This window comes from Condylostylus longicornis, unplaced genomic scaffold (assembly GCF_029603195.1).
Source record: "Condylostylus longicornis isolate FDR11 unplaced genomic scaffold, ASM2960319v2 ptg000077l, whole genome shotgun sequence".
In the NCBI taxonomy this organism is placed as follows: domain Eukaryota; kingdom Metazoa; phylum Arthropoda; class Insecta; order Diptera; family Dolichopodidae; genus Condylostylus; species Condylostylus longicornis.
The window spans coordinates 4574285-4594109 of NW_026578045.1; the positions used below are offsets into that span (position 1 = coordinate 4574285).

At 27.2% G+C, this 19825-nt stretch overlaps 6 protein-coding genes across 9 annotated transcripts; 3 read left to right on the top strand and 3 right to left on the bottom strand.

Moving 5' to 3' along the window:
- LOC129612840 (cyclin-dependent kinases regulatory subunit) lies at positions 1 to 479 on the top strand. The gene is made up of 2 exons (XM_055526624.1): positions 1 to 91; positions 165 to 479. Exon 2 carries the CDS (start codon positions 246 to 248, stop codon positions 471 to 473), a length of 228 nt encoding a protein of 75 aa, XP_055382599.1. The 5' UTR covers positions 1 to 91; positions 165 to 245; the 3' UTR covers positions 474 to 479.
- Positions 480 to 609: 130 nt separating this feature from the next.
- On the bottom strand, positions 610 to 1625 carry LOC129612839 (39S ribosomal protein L46, mitochondrial). The gene is made up of 2 exons (XM_055526622.1): positions 1378 to 1625; positions 610 to 1320 (listed from the first exon to the last, which is right to left on the bottom strand). The coding sequence occupies exons 1-2, from the start codon at positions 1583 to 1585 to the stop codon at positions 731 to 733; spliced, it is 798 nt and encodes a 265-aa protein (XP_055382597.1). The 5' UTR covers positions 1586 to 1625; the 3' UTR covers positions 610 to 730.
- Positions 1626 to 1942: 317 nt separating this feature from the next.
- On the bottom strand, positions 1943 to 5667 carry LOC129612819 (DNA replication ATP-dependent helicase/nuclease DNA2). Of its 2 annotated transcripts, XM_055526601.1 has the most exons (5): positions 5150 to 5234; positions 5015 to 5082; positions 4729 to 4959; positions 3643 to 4669; positions 1943 to 3573 (listed from the first exon to the last, which is right to left on the bottom strand). In XM_055526601.1, the coding sequence occupies exons 2-5, from the start codon at positions 5015 to 5017 to the stop codon at positions 2030 to 2032; spliced, it is 2805 nt and encodes a 934-aa protein (XP_055382576.1). In that variant the 5' UTR covers positions 5018 to 5082; positions 5150 to 5234; the 3' UTR covers positions 1943 to 2029. The 2 variants fall into 2 exon arrangements, with proteins under 2 accessions (XP_055382576.1, XP_055382575.1); XM_055526600.1 differs by having other exon boundaries at positions 5015 to 5667.
- Positions 5668 to 6412: 745 nt separating this feature from the next.
- LOC129612896 (eukaryotic translation initiation factor 3 subunit L) lies at positions 6413 to 8347 on the top strand. Its single transcript, XM_055526712.1, has 3 exons — positions 6413 to 6540; positions 6642 to 8084; positions 8154 to 8347. The coding sequence occupies exons 1-3, from the start codon at positions 6514 to 6516 to the stop codon at positions 8289 to 8291; spliced, it is 1608 nt and encodes a 535-aa protein (XP_055382687.1). The 5' UTR covers positions 6413 to 6513; the 3' UTR covers positions 8292 to 8347.
- A 690-nt stretch (positions 8348 to 9037) lies between these two features.
- Positions 9038 to 13827, bottom strand: LOC129612788 (H(+)/Cl(-) exchange transporter 5). Of its 3 annotated transcripts, none has more exons than XM_055526560.1 (12): positions 13674 to 13827; positions 13293 to 13378; positions 12545 to 12782; positions 12314 to 12480; positions 12050 to 12253; positions 11355 to 11987; positions 11087 to 11301; positions 10554 to 11022; positions 10398 to 10498; positions 10177 to 10337; positions 9906 to 10119; positions 9038 to 9779 (listed from the first exon to the last, which is right to left on the bottom strand). In XM_055526560.1, exons 2-12 carry the CDS (start codon positions 13359 to 13361, stop codon positions 9689 to 9691), a joined length of 2562 nt encoding a protein of 853 aa, XP_055382535.1. In that variant the 5' UTR covers positions 13362 to 13378; positions 13674 to 13827; the 3' UTR covers positions 9038 to 9688. The 3 variants fall into 3 exon arrangements, with proteins under 3 accessions (XP_055382535.1, XP_055382534.1, XP_055382536.1); XM_055526559.1 differs by having other exon boundaries at positions 9039 to 9779; positions 10177 to 10340; positions 13674 to 13826; XM_055526561.1 differs by lacking the exon at positions 13293 to 13378 and having other exon boundaries at positions 9039 to 9779; positions 10177 to 10340; positions 13674 to 13825.
- Positions 13828 to 14740: 913 nt separating this feature from the next.
- Positions 14741 to 16494, top strand: LOC129612874 (nurim homolog). The gene is made up of 4 exons (XM_055526680.1): positions 14741 to 15266; positions 15326 to 15496; positions 15555 to 15624; positions 15716 to 16494. The coding sequence occupies exons 1-4, from the start codon at positions 14940 to 14942 to the stop codon at positions 15907 to 15909; spliced, it is 762 nt and encodes a 253-aa protein (XP_055382655.1). The 5' UTR covers positions 14741 to 14939; the 3' UTR covers positions 15910 to 16494.
- The last annotated feature ends 3331 nt before the right edge of the window (positions 16495 to 19825 follow it).

Here is a 19825-nt window from a genome sequence, read left to right on the forward strand (position 1 = left end):
CAAGTATAAATAAAAAAATTGGCAGTTATAATATTCAAAACAATTCAGAGGAATTATAAAAATTTAATAAGATTCTATAATTGGTAATAAGGTATGTGTATAATTTTTTTTATGAAAAATTTGTTTATAACTAATTTAAAATATATTTGGGATTTAAATAATAGTATCATACATTATTGAAGCCAATAAAATATTTTGGATTTTAACAAAGAAAGCGTCCAAAAATTTGAAAGGGATAAAACAAAATGAGTTCCAAGGACATTTACTATTCGGATAAATATTATGATGATTATTATGAATACCGACATGTTGTATTACCTAAAGAACTCTTAAGATTAGTACCAAGATCACATCTTATGAGTGAAGATGAATGGCGTGGTATTGGTGTCCAACAATCTAGAGGATGGGTGCATTATATGATTCATACACCAGAGCCTCATATTTTACTATTTCGACGTGAACTTAAGAAATAGAATTACCGCTTTTTTTTACATTTTTTTTTATTTGTTAAGCAGTTTTAATGTTTATGTAATTTAGAAAAAAACTTGGTAACTAATAATAATTAAGAAATAAGTACCATAGGAATTCAAATGAAAATTATCAGTTTATATGTAAAATCTAAATTTAATTTAATGCATGCTGTAAGATTAATGCGCTATATTACAAAATTAAACCTTAGTTATAATTGTGATTAATTTTTTATTACAAACATTTTTGAAATAAAACATTTCTAAAATAGTAATTTTTGTAAAATTTCCAATTGGGTGCCTTTAATTTTTTCAATAACTTCTTTTTTTGTCTGCCATTCAAACGTTTTTGATTTCTCCATCTCAATATTACCCTTTTGCAAGCTTGTCCGATATAAAAACACTTTAGCGCCAATTGACTCCTTTTTTAAAGAAGATGGATATTTGTATTTGTAAAATGCACAAGGAGCATTGCCGTAAAATGTTACTTTGGTATTTGTTCCGCATGCTTCTTTTAGAACACGTTCAGCCGCTTGTCGCATATTTTCATTTTCTATTCTTTTTCCTTCGGGAATAGTATAAATTTTCTTATCTCCTACAACTTGTTTAGTTAATAAATACAGAGTTTCATCCAAAGCTCTGTTAATAGATTTTAATTGCTTTATATCTGCTTCAGTTTTTCTAGAAGCCAACTTAAAATTTTTAAACTCTTCTGAATATGCATCTTTCAAGTCTTGAGCTGTTTGTTTCGATGCACTTTCGTCCAAATCGATTTCCACTTCTCCTTTTTTTATTAATTCAGCCTGAAGCAAATCTCGTTCATGTTTCAATTCATGATTTGATTTTAGACTGCCTAAAATTAAAGTACATATATATGGTTGTAAATATAGTACATTATACAAAATTAAACCTTCAAACTCTTTTTGCCAGAGTAAAGCTTGGAATTCTTCTTCAATTGCATTAAGACTTTTAGATATGATAGGCAACCGCTCTACTAAAACTCCAGCGTATAAGTCCCATTTTAAGTTTTTTGCATCTTTTTGGCCCGTGTTGTCGGCAAAACCTCTACAAAGTTTAACATTTAATATATATCTACTTAAACGGACTGGATTAAACATTTTTAATTCTTTTGCTCCTTTGATATACTGCAAGACAAAATATAACCACACTTCGACAGCTGATTTATTTTGGCTTTCAATTTGCTACAAAAAGTATAAAACGAATTGGTGATAACTCGAAATATACAGTTTTGAAAACATCAATAAATTATTATTTAGGATCTTAAAAATGTGTACTATTTCCTAAACAAGGTAACCAAAATTAAGGCATTTTGAGAAATCTTAAAAATGGAAAAGAAAGTTTTTCAGAAAAGCTATACATAATGGAGACGCTATGAAATTTTTAAATTTGTTGAAAAGTAAAATAAAAAAACCGGGTTGTCTTTGACTATTATTGGGTTTTTATAAATAATTTGCGTAACAAAATAAAATATAAGTTTAAAATGAAATAAAATATAATGTTTTAAATATTTATGTACAAATATATGCGTAAGTTTACAATTTTTAGTTAATGGAACCTTGAATTTCCGCAAAAACTTCAGACCATGAAAATCCTAATTTTTCGTCTTCAAGAATAAATTTACATCTGTTAGGGATTTTATTCAAAAGATTATTAAATGACGTAAACTCCATTAAAGAACTTTGATCCCCTACAATAATTAACTTTTGTTTCGCTCTGGTAATGGCTACTGTTAATCTGCGACAGTCTTCTAACACTTCATTACTATTATTAATCTTAGTTTTATTTACTTCCCCAGTTTTTGTACAGGAATAAATAATAATTTCTTTGTCACGTCCTTGATATTGATCAACTGTGTTAATTTCTAAACTATCAATATCATTTAATGAAACTTCACTGGTATTCTCAGAAAATTTAAAAATGCTTCTTAACAAATCAACTTGTGCTCTATAAGGTGCAATAATTCCAATATTTTGGCAACTATAGCCACCTAAAGTAAAAGCTTTCACCAATGTAAATACGATTGCAACTTCACAATAATTAATGCACCTTTGATCATTTTGTTTCTCGTTCTTGTTTCCATCAAAATCGTTAGACAAAATAATTTGCTTTTTATGCGATAAATTTTTCGAAAACTGTGACGATAGCTCTTGGCAGTTTTTGGTATCAAGAAATATAACCGACTGATCAATATGCTTTTCTAAAGCTTTTAAAATCCATTTTTGTTTCCCATATTTATCTAGTAACATAGATTCTTTAGAAAATTTCAAATTAGCTTTCATTGTAGAATCATTTCCACACTGTAATTTATCGCCATACGTAAAATTATTAGCAAGTTTTGTTATGACTCTGTTCATTCTATACTGTAAGGTCAAAACTATAGTAGCGTTTGATGAATCTAAGCGATGGAAAAGACTTTCATCAGCACCCAGTTGCCGTGCTTTTTTCGACTTTATCAATGGTGGTAGTTGGTCGGGATCCCCAACCAGAATAAATTTTTTGGCGTTAAGAAGAGCTCTTATAGCTGTTGGTTGATATACTTGGGTGGCCTCATCTACTATGCAAACATCGAATTCTGCTCCATTTGTAAAGAGCGCATGATTAGAACCAAGGCATGTTACTCCAACGACTGAAAAGGATTTATACATTTTTTCGACTTCCTCTAGATTTTTACAATTTTTGATTAGAGCAGCTTCACAATGTTGCAGCAAACTTGTATTAACACGACTTTCACTTCCAAGTCTTAAGAACGGTATATCGTATCTTTTTAACCTTAATAACACATTGTCAACAGCAGAATGTGTGTGAGAGGTGATTATAACAGACTTTTTCAGAAGAAATAATAAACGTATTATGGCCACTAAAGTTTGAGTTTTTCCAGTTCCAGGAAGTCCTTTTATTAAAATGTAACTATCGGTACTTAATGCTTTTAATACAGCAGATTGTTGTACATTGTTCAATTCTTCCAAAATAGGTTTTCCTTCACGAACTAAAATTGCTGGTAATTTTTTACCAAACGTAGGTTTCCTCTTATCAATTACTATATTTCTGAAAAAAGAAATGTGTTCCTTATCTGCAAGAAGTAAACCTAAAATTTCAAAATTTAGTATTAATAATAAAAAATAAAATTGATAGGTACTATAAATAAGAATCTTACTTATACTTGTAAAATTGAACAAATAATTGGATTTCGATTCATATTTGTCGATAATAAAGCTTTCTTCAGCGTAGTTTTTAGAAAGATTTCTGTCCAGTGCTATAGTAATTGATGTTGGAGATAAATCGCAAATATTTCCAGCTGCTATGGATACGCGTTTTCTTGTACTTATTATGACGTACTCGCCAATAGAGAAACCAGTGGCCACAAAATCGTATTCAATTTTAGATTTTCCGCTTTCGGGCGATTCCAAAATAAATGAATGAATATACTCTTTCGATTCAAATGATTCGAACACATTGCACAACTGAATATTTATAATAGCTCGCTGATGTTTCATTCTTTCTTCTGGAGTATACAACCAAAAAGCGTTCAATTTATTTGACCTATTATCTTCATCTTGTTCCAAACTAATTATTTCATACCAAAGCATAAAATAATCGACGTGAGACGATGTTAAATGTGCTGTAACTGAAGAACAAACTTTTTTTATTGGATGATCGTCCGGAAAATTACTAGTCTCATCGGCTTTTAAAAATGTTGTACATATAGTTGAATATGGACACTTGTTACATGCGTTAAAATTACTTATTGGTTCGGGTAGTGATACAATTGGATACTTAGAGTTCAAAGAACAGGGTTGTAGTTTGTTATTTAAATAATAACTTATTTCATTCCTTAAAATTATTAAATCTCTTTGTTCATTTCGGTTTGGCAATATTTCCTTCATGATTCCATCTCGCAAATATAATAAAAGGCCAGAATCTGTTTGAAAACCCAATTCCTGAAGCATAATTTGATATAAAACTATTTGCCCTCTGTGTTCTAAAGAAAAAGATGAACGTCCTGTTTTTAATTCCAAGGGCAATACTACATTTTTATCTTGTTTTAAAACTGACTCTTTCTTGCGACGATGGATTTTTACTGAAACATCTATTTTTCCTTTTAATCCAAAATTTGGAATAACAACATTTTCTTCAATGTCTTTAATTTCGGAAATGGTGTCTGGAAATTCATCTCTATTTGTCTTATACAGAAAAAAAAATTATTATTGGGTGAAAAGAACAAAAATTTCATGTTGCATACTTTCATATTTTCTCCTAGTACATATTTTTTTACAAAACTTAAAATATTTGGTATAAAGTCCATTATTTCATTCTCTGTTTCAATCGGATCCATTTTACATGAAAACATTGCCGGAAATAAATTTTTTGAATTAAGAATTTGTTTCACTAGCTGTACTATGTGTTCCCGGGATAAAATTTTCTTTTGCAGAACAGTTTCAAACAGCTCGTGAACTATAATTCCTATTACCATCTTAAAAATAAATAATTTACTATTTAAGATTGTAGTAGATTTATATATTATTTACCATCTTGTTACCAGTATCAATACGAAATTTTTCTTGTAAAACTGCTTTTCTTTGACAAAAAAGAGAACCTACGACAGTTGTACAAGAAATTAAATTATCTGGATTTGTTACAAAGTAACCTTCTGCATCATTTACCACATAACACTTGTCACTACTACTCCATACTGGAAGAACTGATATTATTCCATCTAGACTAAGCTTCGTTTGGGACCATTGTTCTTTTAGACGACATGTAATTCGTGTCGTGGTCTCCTCGTTATAAAGTACTACCTTCAAGTCATAGTTTCTGGAATCTGTTTCATAACTTTCTATTTTAAATCTGTACCATTGATTTGTATGAAGTTTAACTTCCACATTCTGATAGTTTGACTGTAAATTCTCGTCATTGATTTTTGTAGTAATTTCATCCAAATATGAATCATTAAATAAACTATCAAAATATTTATCATCATCTGTAAGCTTGAAATCTGAATTCAATTTCACTTTTTTCTTATCATTCTTTTCATATTTTTCTGGTGAATTCTCCTCAGAAATCCTATGCTTTTTAGTTTTTTCCATTAGATCCCAAAAATTTTTAAGTACTTTTAATTTAACATGAATTGAAATACGAATCATATAAAGTTCAAATAAACTCAAATTGGCGCAAAATCATAAACGTAAATATTTCACAAGGTTTTCAAAGAAAACTACAACTACGCTACATTTTACAATGTAGTTTCACATATTTGTTTTGTTTATCTCAATAATTGTTTATTTTATTTACATATTTTTATCTCTTTAATTTTTTGACTTTTGAAAACAGGTGACAGCAAATTTATCAGCACTTAAAGTTAAAAGGCTACAATAAAGAAATAAAAAAATTAGCAAACATTAAATAATAGGTGCCGTCGTGACACCGAAAAAAATTTTAATTAGGCTATATGAGTACGTACAAAATACATAATAAAATTTGTTTTGTGAGCCTTTATACTTGCATAAAATATTATTATTTAAATTTTTAACAACTTGCAATTTAAAAATATAAAAAATGTTAACATTAAAATAATTCTAAAAAATATTTAATTAAAATGTAAAAATATTTTAAATTATTTTAAAATTGGGAAAAAAATATTGTATTTTCTGAAAAATTTGTTTACAATTGTATTGACATGTTGACAAAATAATTGTGTAAGTACCATTCATATCTTTTTCATATATTATATACTTCCAATTCAATATCAACAATGATTGCTGTTTTGACATTGTTTCACTCAAAAACAACAAAAAACTACGTAAAGTAATTATTTGGTCGTAATTACCGTATGAATGTTAACAAGCTAGCGAGGCAAAAAAATCGATTCAAATCGATATGTTTGGTTCTTAGGGTTGCTTTTGACTTTGAATGTCACGAAAGAAATGTCACTGTCAAATATAAAATAATTTTTTTTGCTACTTCTGCTGGCGTGTTAGCTTCGAAATAAGTAATAAGAAAAATCATTTTTTAATTAAAAATTATAAAAATGTATTCCAATGATGATTATGAACAAGTAAGTAAAATATGAGTCAAATTAAACTAACATTTATTATTAATTTTCTACGGAATATTTCATTTTAAAATTTGCATATATGTATATGTACTTATTTTTAGGGTTATTATGACGATTATTCAAATACAATGGATTCAGGTATGGACAGCTATGAGCGAAGTTACACAAAAATGCCTGAGAATGTAAAACATTTTCTTTTGAATTTTCGGGCTGCTATAAATGATGGGGCTATCCTTGACATTCAAAATATGTACGAAAACACATTTCCTCAGTTAAGTGACCATTACTTTGACAAATGTTCTTGGCCTGATGAAAAGGAGGTTATGCAGTTAGTCGAAGGAGATAAATTATTTATGATATTTTATAAAGAGTTATACTATCGTCATATACATGCCAGAATTCCTGGAGGACCAACATTGTCCCAAAGAGTTACATCGTTTTTTAACTATTGCGATTTTTTCAATTTAATTTTATCAGCTTCAGATCCAGTTTTGATAGAATTACCCGATATATGGTTATGGGAATTAGTTGATGAATTTGTGTATCAGTTCCAAAACTTTGCACAGTATCGGGCTCGTTCTAGAGATAATGCGAATGATAATGCAGTGCTAAACAATAGCAGTAATGTATGGAGTATTTTATGTATACTTAATGTCTTGCATTCTCTAGTAGATATTTCAAATATTAAAAAACAATTAGAAGTTGCGACGCAAGGAATTGATCCTCAGACTGTGGCTGGAAAATTCGGAAGCCATTCATTTTATAAAATGTTGGGATATTTTTCTTTGGTTGGTCTTTTACGTGTGCATTCATTGCTAGGAGACTATTATCAAGCAATAAAAGTCCTTGAACCAATTGAAATTCATAAAAAGTCACAATATTCCCATATCCCAGCATGTCAAATTTCTACATCATATTATGTGGGCTTTGCTTATATGATGATGCGTCGTTATACTGATGCTATAAGAACTTTTTCAGGAATTTTATTATACATTCAACGTACTAAACAATTGTATAGCACCCGGTCATATCAGAATGATCAAATAAATAAGCAAACCGATCAAATGTATCATCTTTTGGCTATTTGTTTGGTTTTACATCCTCAATATATTGATGAATCAATACAACAAGTATTACGTGAAAAAAATTATCATGATGCTATGTGCAAAATGCAATGTGGCGACCTTGATACATTCAAGAAATTTTTCATTTCTGCTTGCCCAAAATTTGTTAGTTTGCAATCAACATCTACGGATCCCACAGAAGATTACGGAAAAGAACAAATGGAACATCAATTACAAGTTTTTATGGACGAAGTACGTCAACAAAAAGAATTACCAATTATTCGTTCATATTTAAAATTATATACAACTTTGCCATTGGAAAAACTTGCTTCGTTTATGAGTCAAAATTCAGAACAAGTCGATGATCGCCAAATTGATAATCTTTTAATTCATTTATTATGTTTCAAGCATAAAATGAAGAATATTGTTTGGTCAAAAGGTTCAAGTGGGTTAGATGGCAAGTTTCAATCTGGCTCTGAGGTATGTAAAAATACAAATACATATTAAACATGATCACCGCTAATAAATTAAATTTACTTTTTTCTTTAGCTTGATTTTTATATTGATAACGATATGATTCATATTGCTGATACCAAAGTGGCTCACCGATATGGCGATTTCTTTATTCGCAAAATTTTAAAATTTGAGGATTTAAACCGCAGATTGCACAATATTAACATTAAATAATTCGATTATAAAATGATAATTATTTTTTAAATCCTAATAAAATTTACTATAAAGTATTTTAATGTTTTTAATTGTATGTACACACAATATTTTTAAACTTATTATTTTCTTTCTGGCAATTGAGCAGATAGAAGATTTACAAAGTTTGCAGCTTATCTAAACATTTTAGTTAAACATGTTAGTGATTCTTTGAAAATAATACTGCTATACATGTGAATGGGGGTTTTTGATATTGTTACCGTCGTTAAATTTAAAGTTCTTTACGAAAATTCGAAATAAGGAGGGTGCATGCAAATATATCATTAAAATTTAATTCTAGCCTCAGTCGCTCTGAGTTTTGTTATACGTTTTTAAAGTAATATTTTTTCTAAATATTTAATTTATATCTTTAGTAATAATATATTAGTGTATGGAATCAAGGGTAAAAAAAAATAAATTACAATGTTAGAACAGCTTTATGTATAAATTATATTTATATATTTATTTTAATATATGAATATCTTTATAATTAGATCATTTTAATTGTTTATTTACAATGATTTTTATAAATTACAAAATATGTTTTAATATAATTATATACTAATGTGGTAAAAATAAAATAAAGTTATAATTTAATTTTAATTATTTTTCCAATAATTTAGATAGAGACAAAATAACTTGATCACTGTTTTAAAGAGTTTTATTGAATTGAAATCATGAAATACGGAGAAATATTTTATAAACAAGAAATCTTTTATATAATTGTGTATTTCTCTATATCCTAAATGGGACTTAGATATTGAATATAAATTCTTTATTTTGTTCAAATAATAAATTACATATTTATTTCTCTATCTAGTTATTTTATTTACTAAGACTATATGTATGTATATAGAAAGGTAATTGAATGGAGATTTTAATTGAAAAAATGTAATTTTTCTATTATTGGTGCGAATATGCATATATGTATTTTTTTTTTTTGAAATATGAAATATTTTAAGATTCCGATTGTTGTACATCTTTAATATAATTTTATTAAGATTCTGTATTTGTAGCGAAATATGCTTAAGTATTTCTCAAAGTTTAGCACAATTTAATCATGCTAAATTTTTAATTTTCCGAATATAAGACAAATATTCTTTTCAAAAGCGTGATCCTTTTTGAAAAATCTTTATTACGGATTATTTCTAATATAAATTGCACAAAAATATAGTGTTTTTTAAGTTTGATATTGAAAAACATATCCTGAAAAATTATTGTAAATTTTTCTTAATCAAATAAATTAACATTTAAGTTTTGAATAAATTTCAAAAATAAAAAACATAATACAACTGATTTATGTATACATATATATATTAATTTTTTTTATATTATAGTATATCATTAGCTTTATATTTTTATGTGTTTATATCTATTACTTAATTGAATAAAACTGTATTAGGATCTTCATTATCCATTTGCTTTACGTGTCTAAGCACATCTTTTTTCGTTATAACTCCAAGTAAACGACTAAAAAGAAAGGTTTCATTTTCATTTTAAATTTTTTTTTTTATAATAAAGATACCAAATTTGCATTTGATTTAAAATTTTGTGAAAACGAATAATATTTTCTTTAAAAAAATTTAAAATTCTCACCCGTTATGAGTAACTAAAGTTTGACGGAGTCCTAATTTTCTAAACATATCAACAACAGTTTCCATTGGAGTTTGATCTGTTACAGTTATAGGAGCCATATCTAAGATTTTCTTTAGTTTAAGTGGAGGTGGCCCTAAATTTTGAATAGGAGAAGCTGAAGTAAATAACACTATCGATTGACCACCAATTCCATCGATTAAACGTTTATCATTTTCTTAAAATAATAAATTATTATTATTTTTCTCTATTAATTTTTAACGTTTTTAGTTACCAATTGCTAAATTCAAATCTCTTCTTAACACAAATCCAACTAGGTATTGATTTTCTCTAGAGACGACTACTGGATAACCATTATGTTCAGTCTCTTTAAGCAATGATTCAACATCATCTACTGTCATAGAATCCTGTGTTATAACAGACAAAGTCTCATTCCTCCTTAATAAAATTTAATATCGGTTATAACATATATGAATTAACAATATAATTTTATACTTTGGTTGCATGACATCGGCAGCTAACGTTGTATGAGCGAATTCATCTTTGCTGTCTAAAAACGGATATCCATTAAGACTTATATGTGCATCGTAAATACCCTGAAATTTAATTTATTCGAATAAAATTTGAATTGATTATTTTTTAAAATTTAACCTTTCTTCCCAGAGCATCTCCAACCCATTTTGATGCCATTGCAGCTGCCATTAGTGGTACAATATATCCCACGCCTCCTGTTAGCTCGAACATAATAACAACTAAAGATACTGTCATTCTTGTTACGCCCCCTAGAACTGCAGCTGCTCCCACAACAGCATAAAGGCCTGGTGTTATGACATTATTAGAGTCAGCCAGACATTCCCCAGATAAAAATATTATTCGTGGATAATTATATGTTAATTGCTCTACTGCGATACCAACAATTCTGCCCATTATTGCTCCTAAAAGTAATGATGGAATAAAAAGTCCACATGGAACTTTCATGCCAAACGTGAATACTGTAAGTGCAAATTTAATGAAGAAACTAAATATAAGTAGCCAAATTGCACGATAAACTCCAGTGCCTGGCACTTGCACTTGAATAGAAGAGTTTAAGCCATCGGTAATATTTTTTTTTGTATAATCACTAAAAAAATTTATTTTGGTGTTTAACATTACAGTAAAAACAAAATTAATAACAACGAGTTTACCATAACGGATTTGGATCCATTTCTGCACATTTGTTGAAGAGCATGTAAATTAATTCATTCATATTCATTCTTGTGAAAGGATTGGGGTAACAAATAATTGCCGTAATGAGAGTTACAACTAAAACTTCAATAACTGGATATTGACCTAATTTACTAAATTTTCTATATTTACACCACCATAAATTTGCCTTAATAAATACGGTTCCGATTACGCCCTGAAATATTAGATTAGAATAACTTTTGTCATTTAAAATAAATGTAAACTTACTCCCATAATACCAAGGAAAACAAAAGGGATAAACTCAAAGTAGTTCCAATGTATATTAGATTCAACAAAAAATAAAACCGAATGTTCATCACCAAACGGTTTTATTGATCTCAAAATGAATGCTGCAATTAAAGCACAAAAGAAAGATCTCCACAAAGTTTTTAATGGAAAGTAGTATGAAACTTCTTCTAAACTAAACAACACTCCACCAATTGGTGCACCAAAAGCTACTGATACCCCGGCAGCGGCAGCTGCAGATAAAATTTCTCTTTTTTTTGCCTCATTTCGACCATATTTCGGGAATAAATGTGAAAATATATTTCCAATGCAACTTGCTATATGTACCATTGGTCCCTCCTTTCCTAACGTCAGCCCTGCTGACACAGACAACATCAGACCAACAGATTTTATTAATAACGTCCACTTTCCCAAATAACCACGAATAATAAAACCAGATAGAATGGTTTTTATCTCTGGAATACCTGAACCACATGCATAAGGTGCAAATTGTCGTACTAGAGACGCACTGAGTGAAGCAAATAAAAGTGCCCAAACAATATATAAAAAATATGCCAAAATATATGGGCCAACTCCGTCTTTTGCAGATCCAAATATTTCGGGCCAAGTTTTCCACTGAAAATAAAATAAGTGACATCATCGAAAAGAATTTTAAAATTATTTTAATATTGACTTACGCTGGTGCAATTGGCGTCGGAAAAAACACTAGGTTTTTTTGTCCAACAACATTGTTCTCTATTAAACCAAAAAGCTTGAGGACAAATTCCATGTTTTAAATCTGACATCCAACTCGCACCGATATCAATTATACCGGCCGCCATACCTGATACTAAACCTACTAATAAAACGCATAACCATCCTGACCATGCATCATGTGCTCCCTAAAAGTTAGAAATAGTAATATGAACATGAATTAAACAATTTAATTTAATTAATCTTACTCGAATTAAATCCCATAACGAATCTTGTCTCTTTTTAACTATATATCTATGTCGCATTCGATCTCTCGCAATATCACGCTGCCAGTCTATTGTGTGAAAATCGTCGTATTGACCAATACCTGGTATATCTTCTGTAGGCTCATGCGATCCATAAAATGAAATCGAGCCTAAAACAATTTATATTTATGTTCAGTAAAATTAAAAAGAAAATAAATAAATAAATTTACGAACTTTCCATATCATTGAATTCTCTGCCAAATGCACTATGAGTTGGTTGTGGTGGCCTTTCCATATTTTCTGATTGTGAAGTGTCTCTTCCTGCGGAATAATTTGGGTTAGAAATACCTCCTAATGGTGACGTTCGAAGTGGATCGTTTGGACTTGTTCGAGGTGTTATGTCAATCATTTCTTCATCATCTTTATTAGTTAAAGCTGTTGTAGTTGTAAGGGGAGGATGATGACCATTAGTCTATTTTCAATACAACATAAAATCAAAAACTTATTATGTCACAGCTTATACTACTAACAAATTTTATTATAACATATTTTAAAGAATTTTAGATATTGATATTGTGAAACCTTGCGTGCACCATACATTAAATTATTGAAATATTTTTTAATAGAAAAGCAATTACATATTCTAATTGTATACAATATTGTTAGATGAATGGCTGATATTAGAAAAATAGCTTTTTCAAAGTGATATATAAAGTACTGCAAAGTACTAAGTTTCGAATTTAAGTTAGATACAACTTTTACCTAGTACCTAATAAATTATAGAAAAAAAATTTTAATTCAGCACTTATACATATTAGATTTTCTTAATTAAAAATATTTTCAAGCATTAACCATTTACACTTTAAAAATTCTTTCGTCCGAAAGTGATAATTTTTCTTACTAATTTCTTCCTGTGCTAATTTGACAAACTTCAGTAATCAGTAATATAGGTACATACATATCTCTAGCTATTTTACTTTACCTTTTTAAAAACGGATTGATAAGCTTGACCATATACACTTCCACCACTTTTCAATGGAAACTTCTCCATAATTTGTTATAAACCATCTGAATAGTCAATAGTTTTTATGAGAACACAAATTAGAAAAGAACTTGTTATACATATATAAAATTTGTGGGAGGAAAGCAGGCTTATCAAATTTTATTTTATTCAGGAAAATTATAATACAATATTTAAATTATATGCAGTTTAATGCGTTTAAAAATTATGAAAAATTAAAACAAAAGCAGATGATTTTAAGTTTTAGCAAATTTGTAACAAAAAATAAAATGTAAATGACGTGTTTGCAATTTTTCATATAATTATAATTTTTTTTAACAAATCAAAAAACATATTTTTTACTTTATGCTTGGAGTATTAAGAGTTCAAATTGTTTTAAAAAAGAAAATAACTTAAATACACTTTATTAAAACTGAGCTTTGTTACAAAATTTATAAAATTATTGTTATAAAAATAACTTCAAGCAGACATGACTCAAAAAATTTTGATAAATTGTCACTGTAGTCGTTGTCACGACAGAACTGCCATTTTCCATAAAATTTACATAAAAGAGCGACAGTAGAGCAACAAAATATTGCACTTTATAAATTTTCATTGAAATTTCAAATGTTCACACAAATTAAACTAACCAATGATCTGTTATTGTAATTAAATTAAATGAGCTTCTAATGTTCACAATCGGTGTAATAGAGTGCGTTTATATAATGTTATGTTTTTGTGGTGGTACATAAATGTCACGACGAAACTGAGTTGTTTTTTAATATTTGACGAAACAATAAATAATAAGCATCATAGAGAATTTTAAAATAACGGATGAAAATTTTACAGTGCTATTTTATGACAACATCAAAGTGTATATTAAAATTAATAAGACTTGTCAAAAATTAAAGAAAAAATTTTTGATGAATAAAAATCACTAATCTTACAAATATTTAACAAATTAAATATCTTAGATTAGAAATCTAATACGGTCTCGTGAAGAGACCTGCAATAAGGAATATTGTAGAAGCTGGTAAAAACTTCTAGCAACCGTTATTGTGAATCGCCAAGACGTATATAAGGATACTATCAATATGTTGTTTGACGTTCAGCTCAAATATTATGTTGAAACACGTTATTAAAATAATTTTAATTACAATTTGAGAAAATAGTATAAATTCTAAATATTTTTTAGAAAAATTGTAAAATTTTTTAATAAATTGTCAAAAAGTAAGATTTATGTAAAAATATTTATATGTTTATTTATATTATGTACCTTGATTACAATAATGTCAAATTAGGGTCTGGTTAATATTGTAAAAGTAGCACTGATATAAACGCAACTCATTCTCCTTTTACTATAAAATGTTTTTTTTTTTGTTGTTTTCGTAGCATGAGATATTTTTATTTCAAATCAGACAGCAGTCAAAATAGTAAATGACATATTTTACCTCATAATATTATTTCAAAGATTTTATATAATTTTAATGTCAATAAATTTAAAAATAATAGTAAATACATAGTCACATATATAGATAATATATATAAACAATAAATATAGTAATAGTATATAAATACTCACTAGGATTTCATTTAAAAGATTACATATACATTATATATTCCTGAAATATGGTTAAAATAAAACAAAGTGTGTGCCTAATACTTTCATCATTAGTTTTTGTGTACACTTTTTATGTTGTTGGGAAATTAATGCTATTTTTGTCAAATCCCGGAGCTACTTCAATAAAGTATACATGGATTCTGAATATCCTAGATAATCAATCGCGTTTGGAAACAGCCTTTGTGGCATTAGTTTTTGATGCATTATATGTAATTTTGTTCATACTTCAACATAGCTTAATGAAATCAAATTTAATCATAGCTATTTTTGAGAAAACTGGACTTGGATTAATAGAGAGAAGTGTTTACTGTCTGACATCATCGTTATGTTTATATGTATGTAATTAATTTCAAAAGCAGGTTCCAAAAAATTTTAATTCAATTATTGTTTCTAGTATTTAATTGAAAACTGGCTTTCTGCTCCGACCATTGTTTTGTGGCAAATAAATGTAGCAGACAATCCTTCCCTGTGGTGGATGTTTGTTCTTGTTCACGTTTTCGCATGGATTGTTATTTATGGAGGAAGTTTAATTATGGATCTGCCAGAAATTATGGGGCTTAAACACGTAAGTCGATTGTTGTAATTTAACTTTATTTTAAAGGATTATTTTTTTATATGTGCAGGTGTACTACGATATTAAAGACTATGCTCCTCCAATGGCTTATAAATCTTTTGAGTTGAGACACTTGTATGGTAAGTTTTTTTAAACATACCTATTTAACTTATTTCAAAAATTTTGATATGAGTTAAGACATAGATATATTTTAGATTTGTTTAATTTTAGGACATATCAGACATCCGTCTTTTATTGGATTTTTAATTGTGCTTTGGTTTACAAATTTAATGACGGTGGATCGTCTTCTTTTGTCAATAATGCTCAGTTTATATATGTATGTTGCATGGTCTACCGATCATAATGATGTAATTTATCAAAAATGTCAGCTGCAGCGAAAAAGAGAAGAATTAAAGAGCCACTGATTGATCGAATAAAAATTTAACTACGTGCAACTTTTTATAGTTATTTTTTTAAGTTCTTAGTTTGCGACGCTATGAAAGTCGAAAAGAATTTATTGTTGAAACATCTGGAAATAGTAAAAGAAACATCTGGAATTTGAATTAATAACAATCATATTAACTCGTTTGATGTAAGCAGATTAACAAAATTGTTATATTATTTTGTGAAGAGTAGATGGATATAATTTTTTGTACAAAGTTTTAAAATTAATAGTTTTTACATATGTAATTTTGTTTCACACCTCATTGAAATAAGACCTTGTATTTTATGAAAATTCAATGTAAATAATGAATCTTATTAACTTTTACTTTTTTTTTTGCTGATGATCATTAACATTTAAAAAAAATTTGAGAAATGAAATTTTAACTTAAAATAAATCGCAATTTAAAATTCTTTTAGAATAGATAACTTTCATTTTTGGAAACGGAATATGATTTAATAACTTTAATGTGCATATTAGGAGGGAAACATAAAATTTTCAATTTTGCCATAGCAGGTTCAGAAATTATTAAAAAATACCAAATATTTTTTTTCTTTGTTTACGTATGTACATGCCAAATTACCAATGACAAGTATGCAAAATTACAAATTCAGGAATTTATTTAAATTTTTAAAACAATTCTAGATATGACTGTAATTCTCTTTGGGTTGATTTTGGTTTGTAAAATATAATTTTTAGTTGTTAAAGAATCTTTGTTTTTTGTAAATAAGTTGTGCTTAAATACCTAATAAATACCTAATGCTATCAATGACGGTATATTATGACTGCACATTCATATGCTTGGTCATTTAAACATTTTATCAATCAGTCATTACATTTTGATTTTAGACAAATTTGTTTTTATTACAAAATATCCTGTTTATTTCCAATAAAAATTAAAATTCTTTATCTCGATTACAATCACTCGCATTATTCGATAATCGATAATAAAAAAAAAAAATTGAATAAAACCAAGGAACCAAGGTTTGTAAGGAAACGCATTTTATTTTAACAATTTATGGGTCAAAAAAGAGAAAACTATTTTACCCTTTAAACTGAAATACATTTTAGCTTGGTTTGCATGAAGTCAAATAATATCATGAAAAATTATCTATTGGATAACAATGTGCTTTAACATATTCTTATCTTATAGTTGACCGTGAAAACAACGCATGTTTAGGCTTACGTTCGTGAGGTTTCGTGGGAATTTAATTATGAAATAAAAAGTTCCTGTTTTACTGAAATAAAAAGGATTATATTTTCTGAAAAATAAGGTAAATTTATGCATATAAAATCATTATTGTGTTAAGATATGAATAGGTATGTACGAATTTAATCCTATTTATTATATACATTTTTTATTGAGCGTATTAAAATCTTTAGGGTCTGATAAAAGTCTTATTGAGCGTATATAATCTGTTCAAGAAGTAAAAATTTTTAATGTACAAAATTTATTATCTGCCAATTACTTATGTATGTATGTAAAACAAATTTAAATTTTAATTAATCTGTAATTAAAATAGGAAAAGTTAAATAAAATGCCTGACATAAAGTAATTTTTTCCAAGTTGATCTTTTGATATGGTAATGCATATATGTATGTATGTACATAAGTATTTATAATAATTTCTGAAAAGGAAAAAGAAAAATCGTAAATTTATTGTTACTCATTATAAAAACGATTTGGAGATAAATAAATTTATTGTAATTTTTTTAACTTCCTTGTACATATGTTTAATATTTTACATTACACTTATTTTTCTTTGTATTTCCGATAAAAAACAAATTGTAAAATGGAATGATTAACAAAACAATAAACAAAATTCCGTGTAGTGTATGGAAAAAATTGTGTAGCATCTGAAAGCCTAGAAGTGCACTTGAGCTGGTTTTAATTTGCTTTTCTTTAATGATTCTTTGCTACAGTTTCATGCTTTGAAAGTCAAGAGTTTAAGGAGCAAATCCATTTATAAATGACATACTATCGAAAGTCGAGTAATTTGCATTGCAAGAAACAATATTTTTGGGGTATACACATAATATGTACATACATATTTGTAAGTATAAGAGTAAAAGTTAAGAAAATATTTTTAAAACGGTCAGATTTTAAGGCCATGTTATTCTATAGTCAAGGATAAAGATTATATTCCTTATATAGTGTCCCGTGAATATTAATATAATATTGAACACTCAGTACAAATAGGTATAATAAAAATAATGAACAAAACTTAAATATAATAAAAATAATTTGATATTATTCATTTTTCCAATTCTGTTATTTTAAGGTAAGCACTTTATACTTCAACATACATACATTATGTATATAGGTACGAACAATTATTATAATTTCGAATATAAAACATATAGGTAGTTCTCATTACAAATATGTATTGTAATTGAAATTCTTAAATAGGTATATGCATATGTATGTAAATTTAAAATAACCTACGTACATAATTTTAAATAAGTGGACCATTTTATTCGTTATATAAGGCGAAGATAAACATGAATTAAAAATTTTTTTTTTTGATTATTGGAATTTTTTTCTTATACATTATGTATGTAGGTTTTTATAGTAACAGAATTTCTATAATTATTAGCTATACTAAGTAATTGTATAAATAGTTGTTTAAAAATTTGTAGTCGAATTCTGGATGCTTTATTCTTTCTCACTTACAATTCCATGGAAAGGGCACAAAGACTTTTCTTTCAAAATTATACATACATACATACATATGAATGAGTGCAAATACTTTTAATTTAATTTCTGTTAAATTTCATATTTATATAAATGTTAAAAAAAAGGATTTATACTTAAACACCATAACTGGCTTATATGACTATTGCTTTTCATATCTTAACAATTATATCTATATGTATATTCTATGAATAAAAGAAACATTTATATGCATATGAACATATGCATGTATGTATTGAAAATCGTAGCTAAAGAAATAATTGTTTTTAAAAATATTTTTTTTAATATTTTATAAAAATTAATATAATTTTATGCATCCGCGTGATATTGATAAAGAAGGTTACTGTCTATATGTAACCATTTAGTATAGAGAAGCTTTAATCATTTTTCCACTTTAATCAGATTAAGTCATGTGATATGTAATGTGCCTGAGTATAATATAAAAATTAAAAAAAAAAATCAATTTGCTTAAAAAATAATTTTTTTTTTAATTGTGGAATATCAGGGTTTTTAAAGTTTTGACTCCATTTTGAGAAATTATTGAAAATCAAAAGAAAAAATTATTATGGGGATTGTACGATTTGTATACTACACCTGAACTACCCCTGAAGCGCTGCTACCAGATCAAATAATATAACCTGATAGTTAATGTTTTGAAGAATAGAAAATTTTTAATAATTTCATATAATTTTTAAACTCTTAGAATATTTTTACAAGAACTTACTTGAAAAACATTTCATCCTGCATTTTTTCCAAATAGGAATTTTTATAAAATTTACTTGAATATAAGAACATGTAACTGTAAATTTACCGTAATTTTTGTTAATATTCAAGAAAACACTGTTAGCTTTACGCTTTTTAAAAATATAATTTAATTTAATTTAATTAAAAATAAGATCAACATATAATATTGTAATACATAACCTATCTGGAAATTACTGGAATAAATTAAAATAGGAAATTCTGATTTACTATGTACTTTACCTTAAATTTTACTAAATGAGGAAATATTAGAGATAATTTCTCTATAAAATTATGTCTATGATAAATATAAAATAGAATGGCAATCATTCATTTCAAAAATTATTTTACAAGTATGATATTATGTATATTTCTTTCTAGGTACCCACATATAGGTATACATATTTAGTTGCAAATATAATCTTATTTGCATGATGTGTGGCCCTTTTCGATTCTATATACTT

Coding starts and splice junctions, on each gene's coding strand:
- LOC129612840 (XM_055526624.1), top strand. CDS start 246: ATGAGTTCCAAGGACATTTACTATTCGGATAAATATTATGATGATTAT.
- LOC129612839 (XM_055526622.1), bottom strand. CDS start 1,585: ATGTTTAATCCAGTCCGTTTAAGTAGATATATATTAAATGTTAAACTT. Junction 1,321..1,377: donor CTGGCAAAAAGAGTTTGAAG/GTTTAATTTTGT, acceptor CTTTAATTTTAG/GCAGTCTAAAATCAAATCAT.
- LOC129612819 (XM_055526600.1), bottom strand. CDS start 5,629: ATGATTCGTATTTCAATTCATGTTAAATTAAAAGTACTTAAAAATTTT. Junction 4,960..5,014: donor TTGATACTGGTAACAAGATG/GTAAATAATATA, acceptor TTTATTTTTAAG/ATGGTAATAGGAATTATAGT. Junction 4,670..4,728: donor TACTAGGAGAAAATATGAAA/GTATGCAACATG, acceptor TTTCTGTATAAG/ACAAATAGAGATGAATTTCC.
- LOC129612896 (XM_055526712.1), top strand. CDS start 6,514: ATGTATTCCAATGATGATTATGAACAA. Junction 6,541..6,641: donor CCAATGATGATTATGAACAA/GTAAGTAAAATA, acceptor ACTTATTTTTAG/GGTTATTATGACGATTATTC. Junction 8,085..8,153: donor AGTTTCAATCTGGCTCTGAG/GTATGTAAAAAT, acceptor TTTTTTCTTTAG/CTTGATTTTTATATTGATAA.
- LOC129612788 (XM_055526559.1), bottom strand. CDS start 13,361: ATGGAGAAGTTTCCATTGAAAAGTGGTGGAAGTGTATATGGTCAAGCT. Junction 12,481..12,544: donor AGAATTCAATGATATGGAAA/GTTCGTAAATTT, acceptor AAATTGTTTTAG/GCTCGATTTCATTTTATGGA. Junction 10,341..10,397: donor GCCGATGTCATGCAACCAAA/GTATAAAATTAT, acceptor AATTTTATTAAG/GAGGAATGAGACTTTGTCTG.
- LOC129612874 (XM_055526680.1), top strand. CDS start 14,940: ATGGTTAAAATAAAACAAAGTGTGTGCCTAATACTTTCATCATTAGTT. Junction 15,267..15,325: donor CATCATCGTTATGTTTATAT/GTATGTAATTAA, acceptor TATTGTTTCTAG/TATTTAATTGAAAACTGGCT. Junction 15,497..15,554: donor AAATTATGGGGCTTAAACAC/GTAAGTCGATTG, acceptor TTATATGTGCAG/GTGTACTACGATATTAAAGA.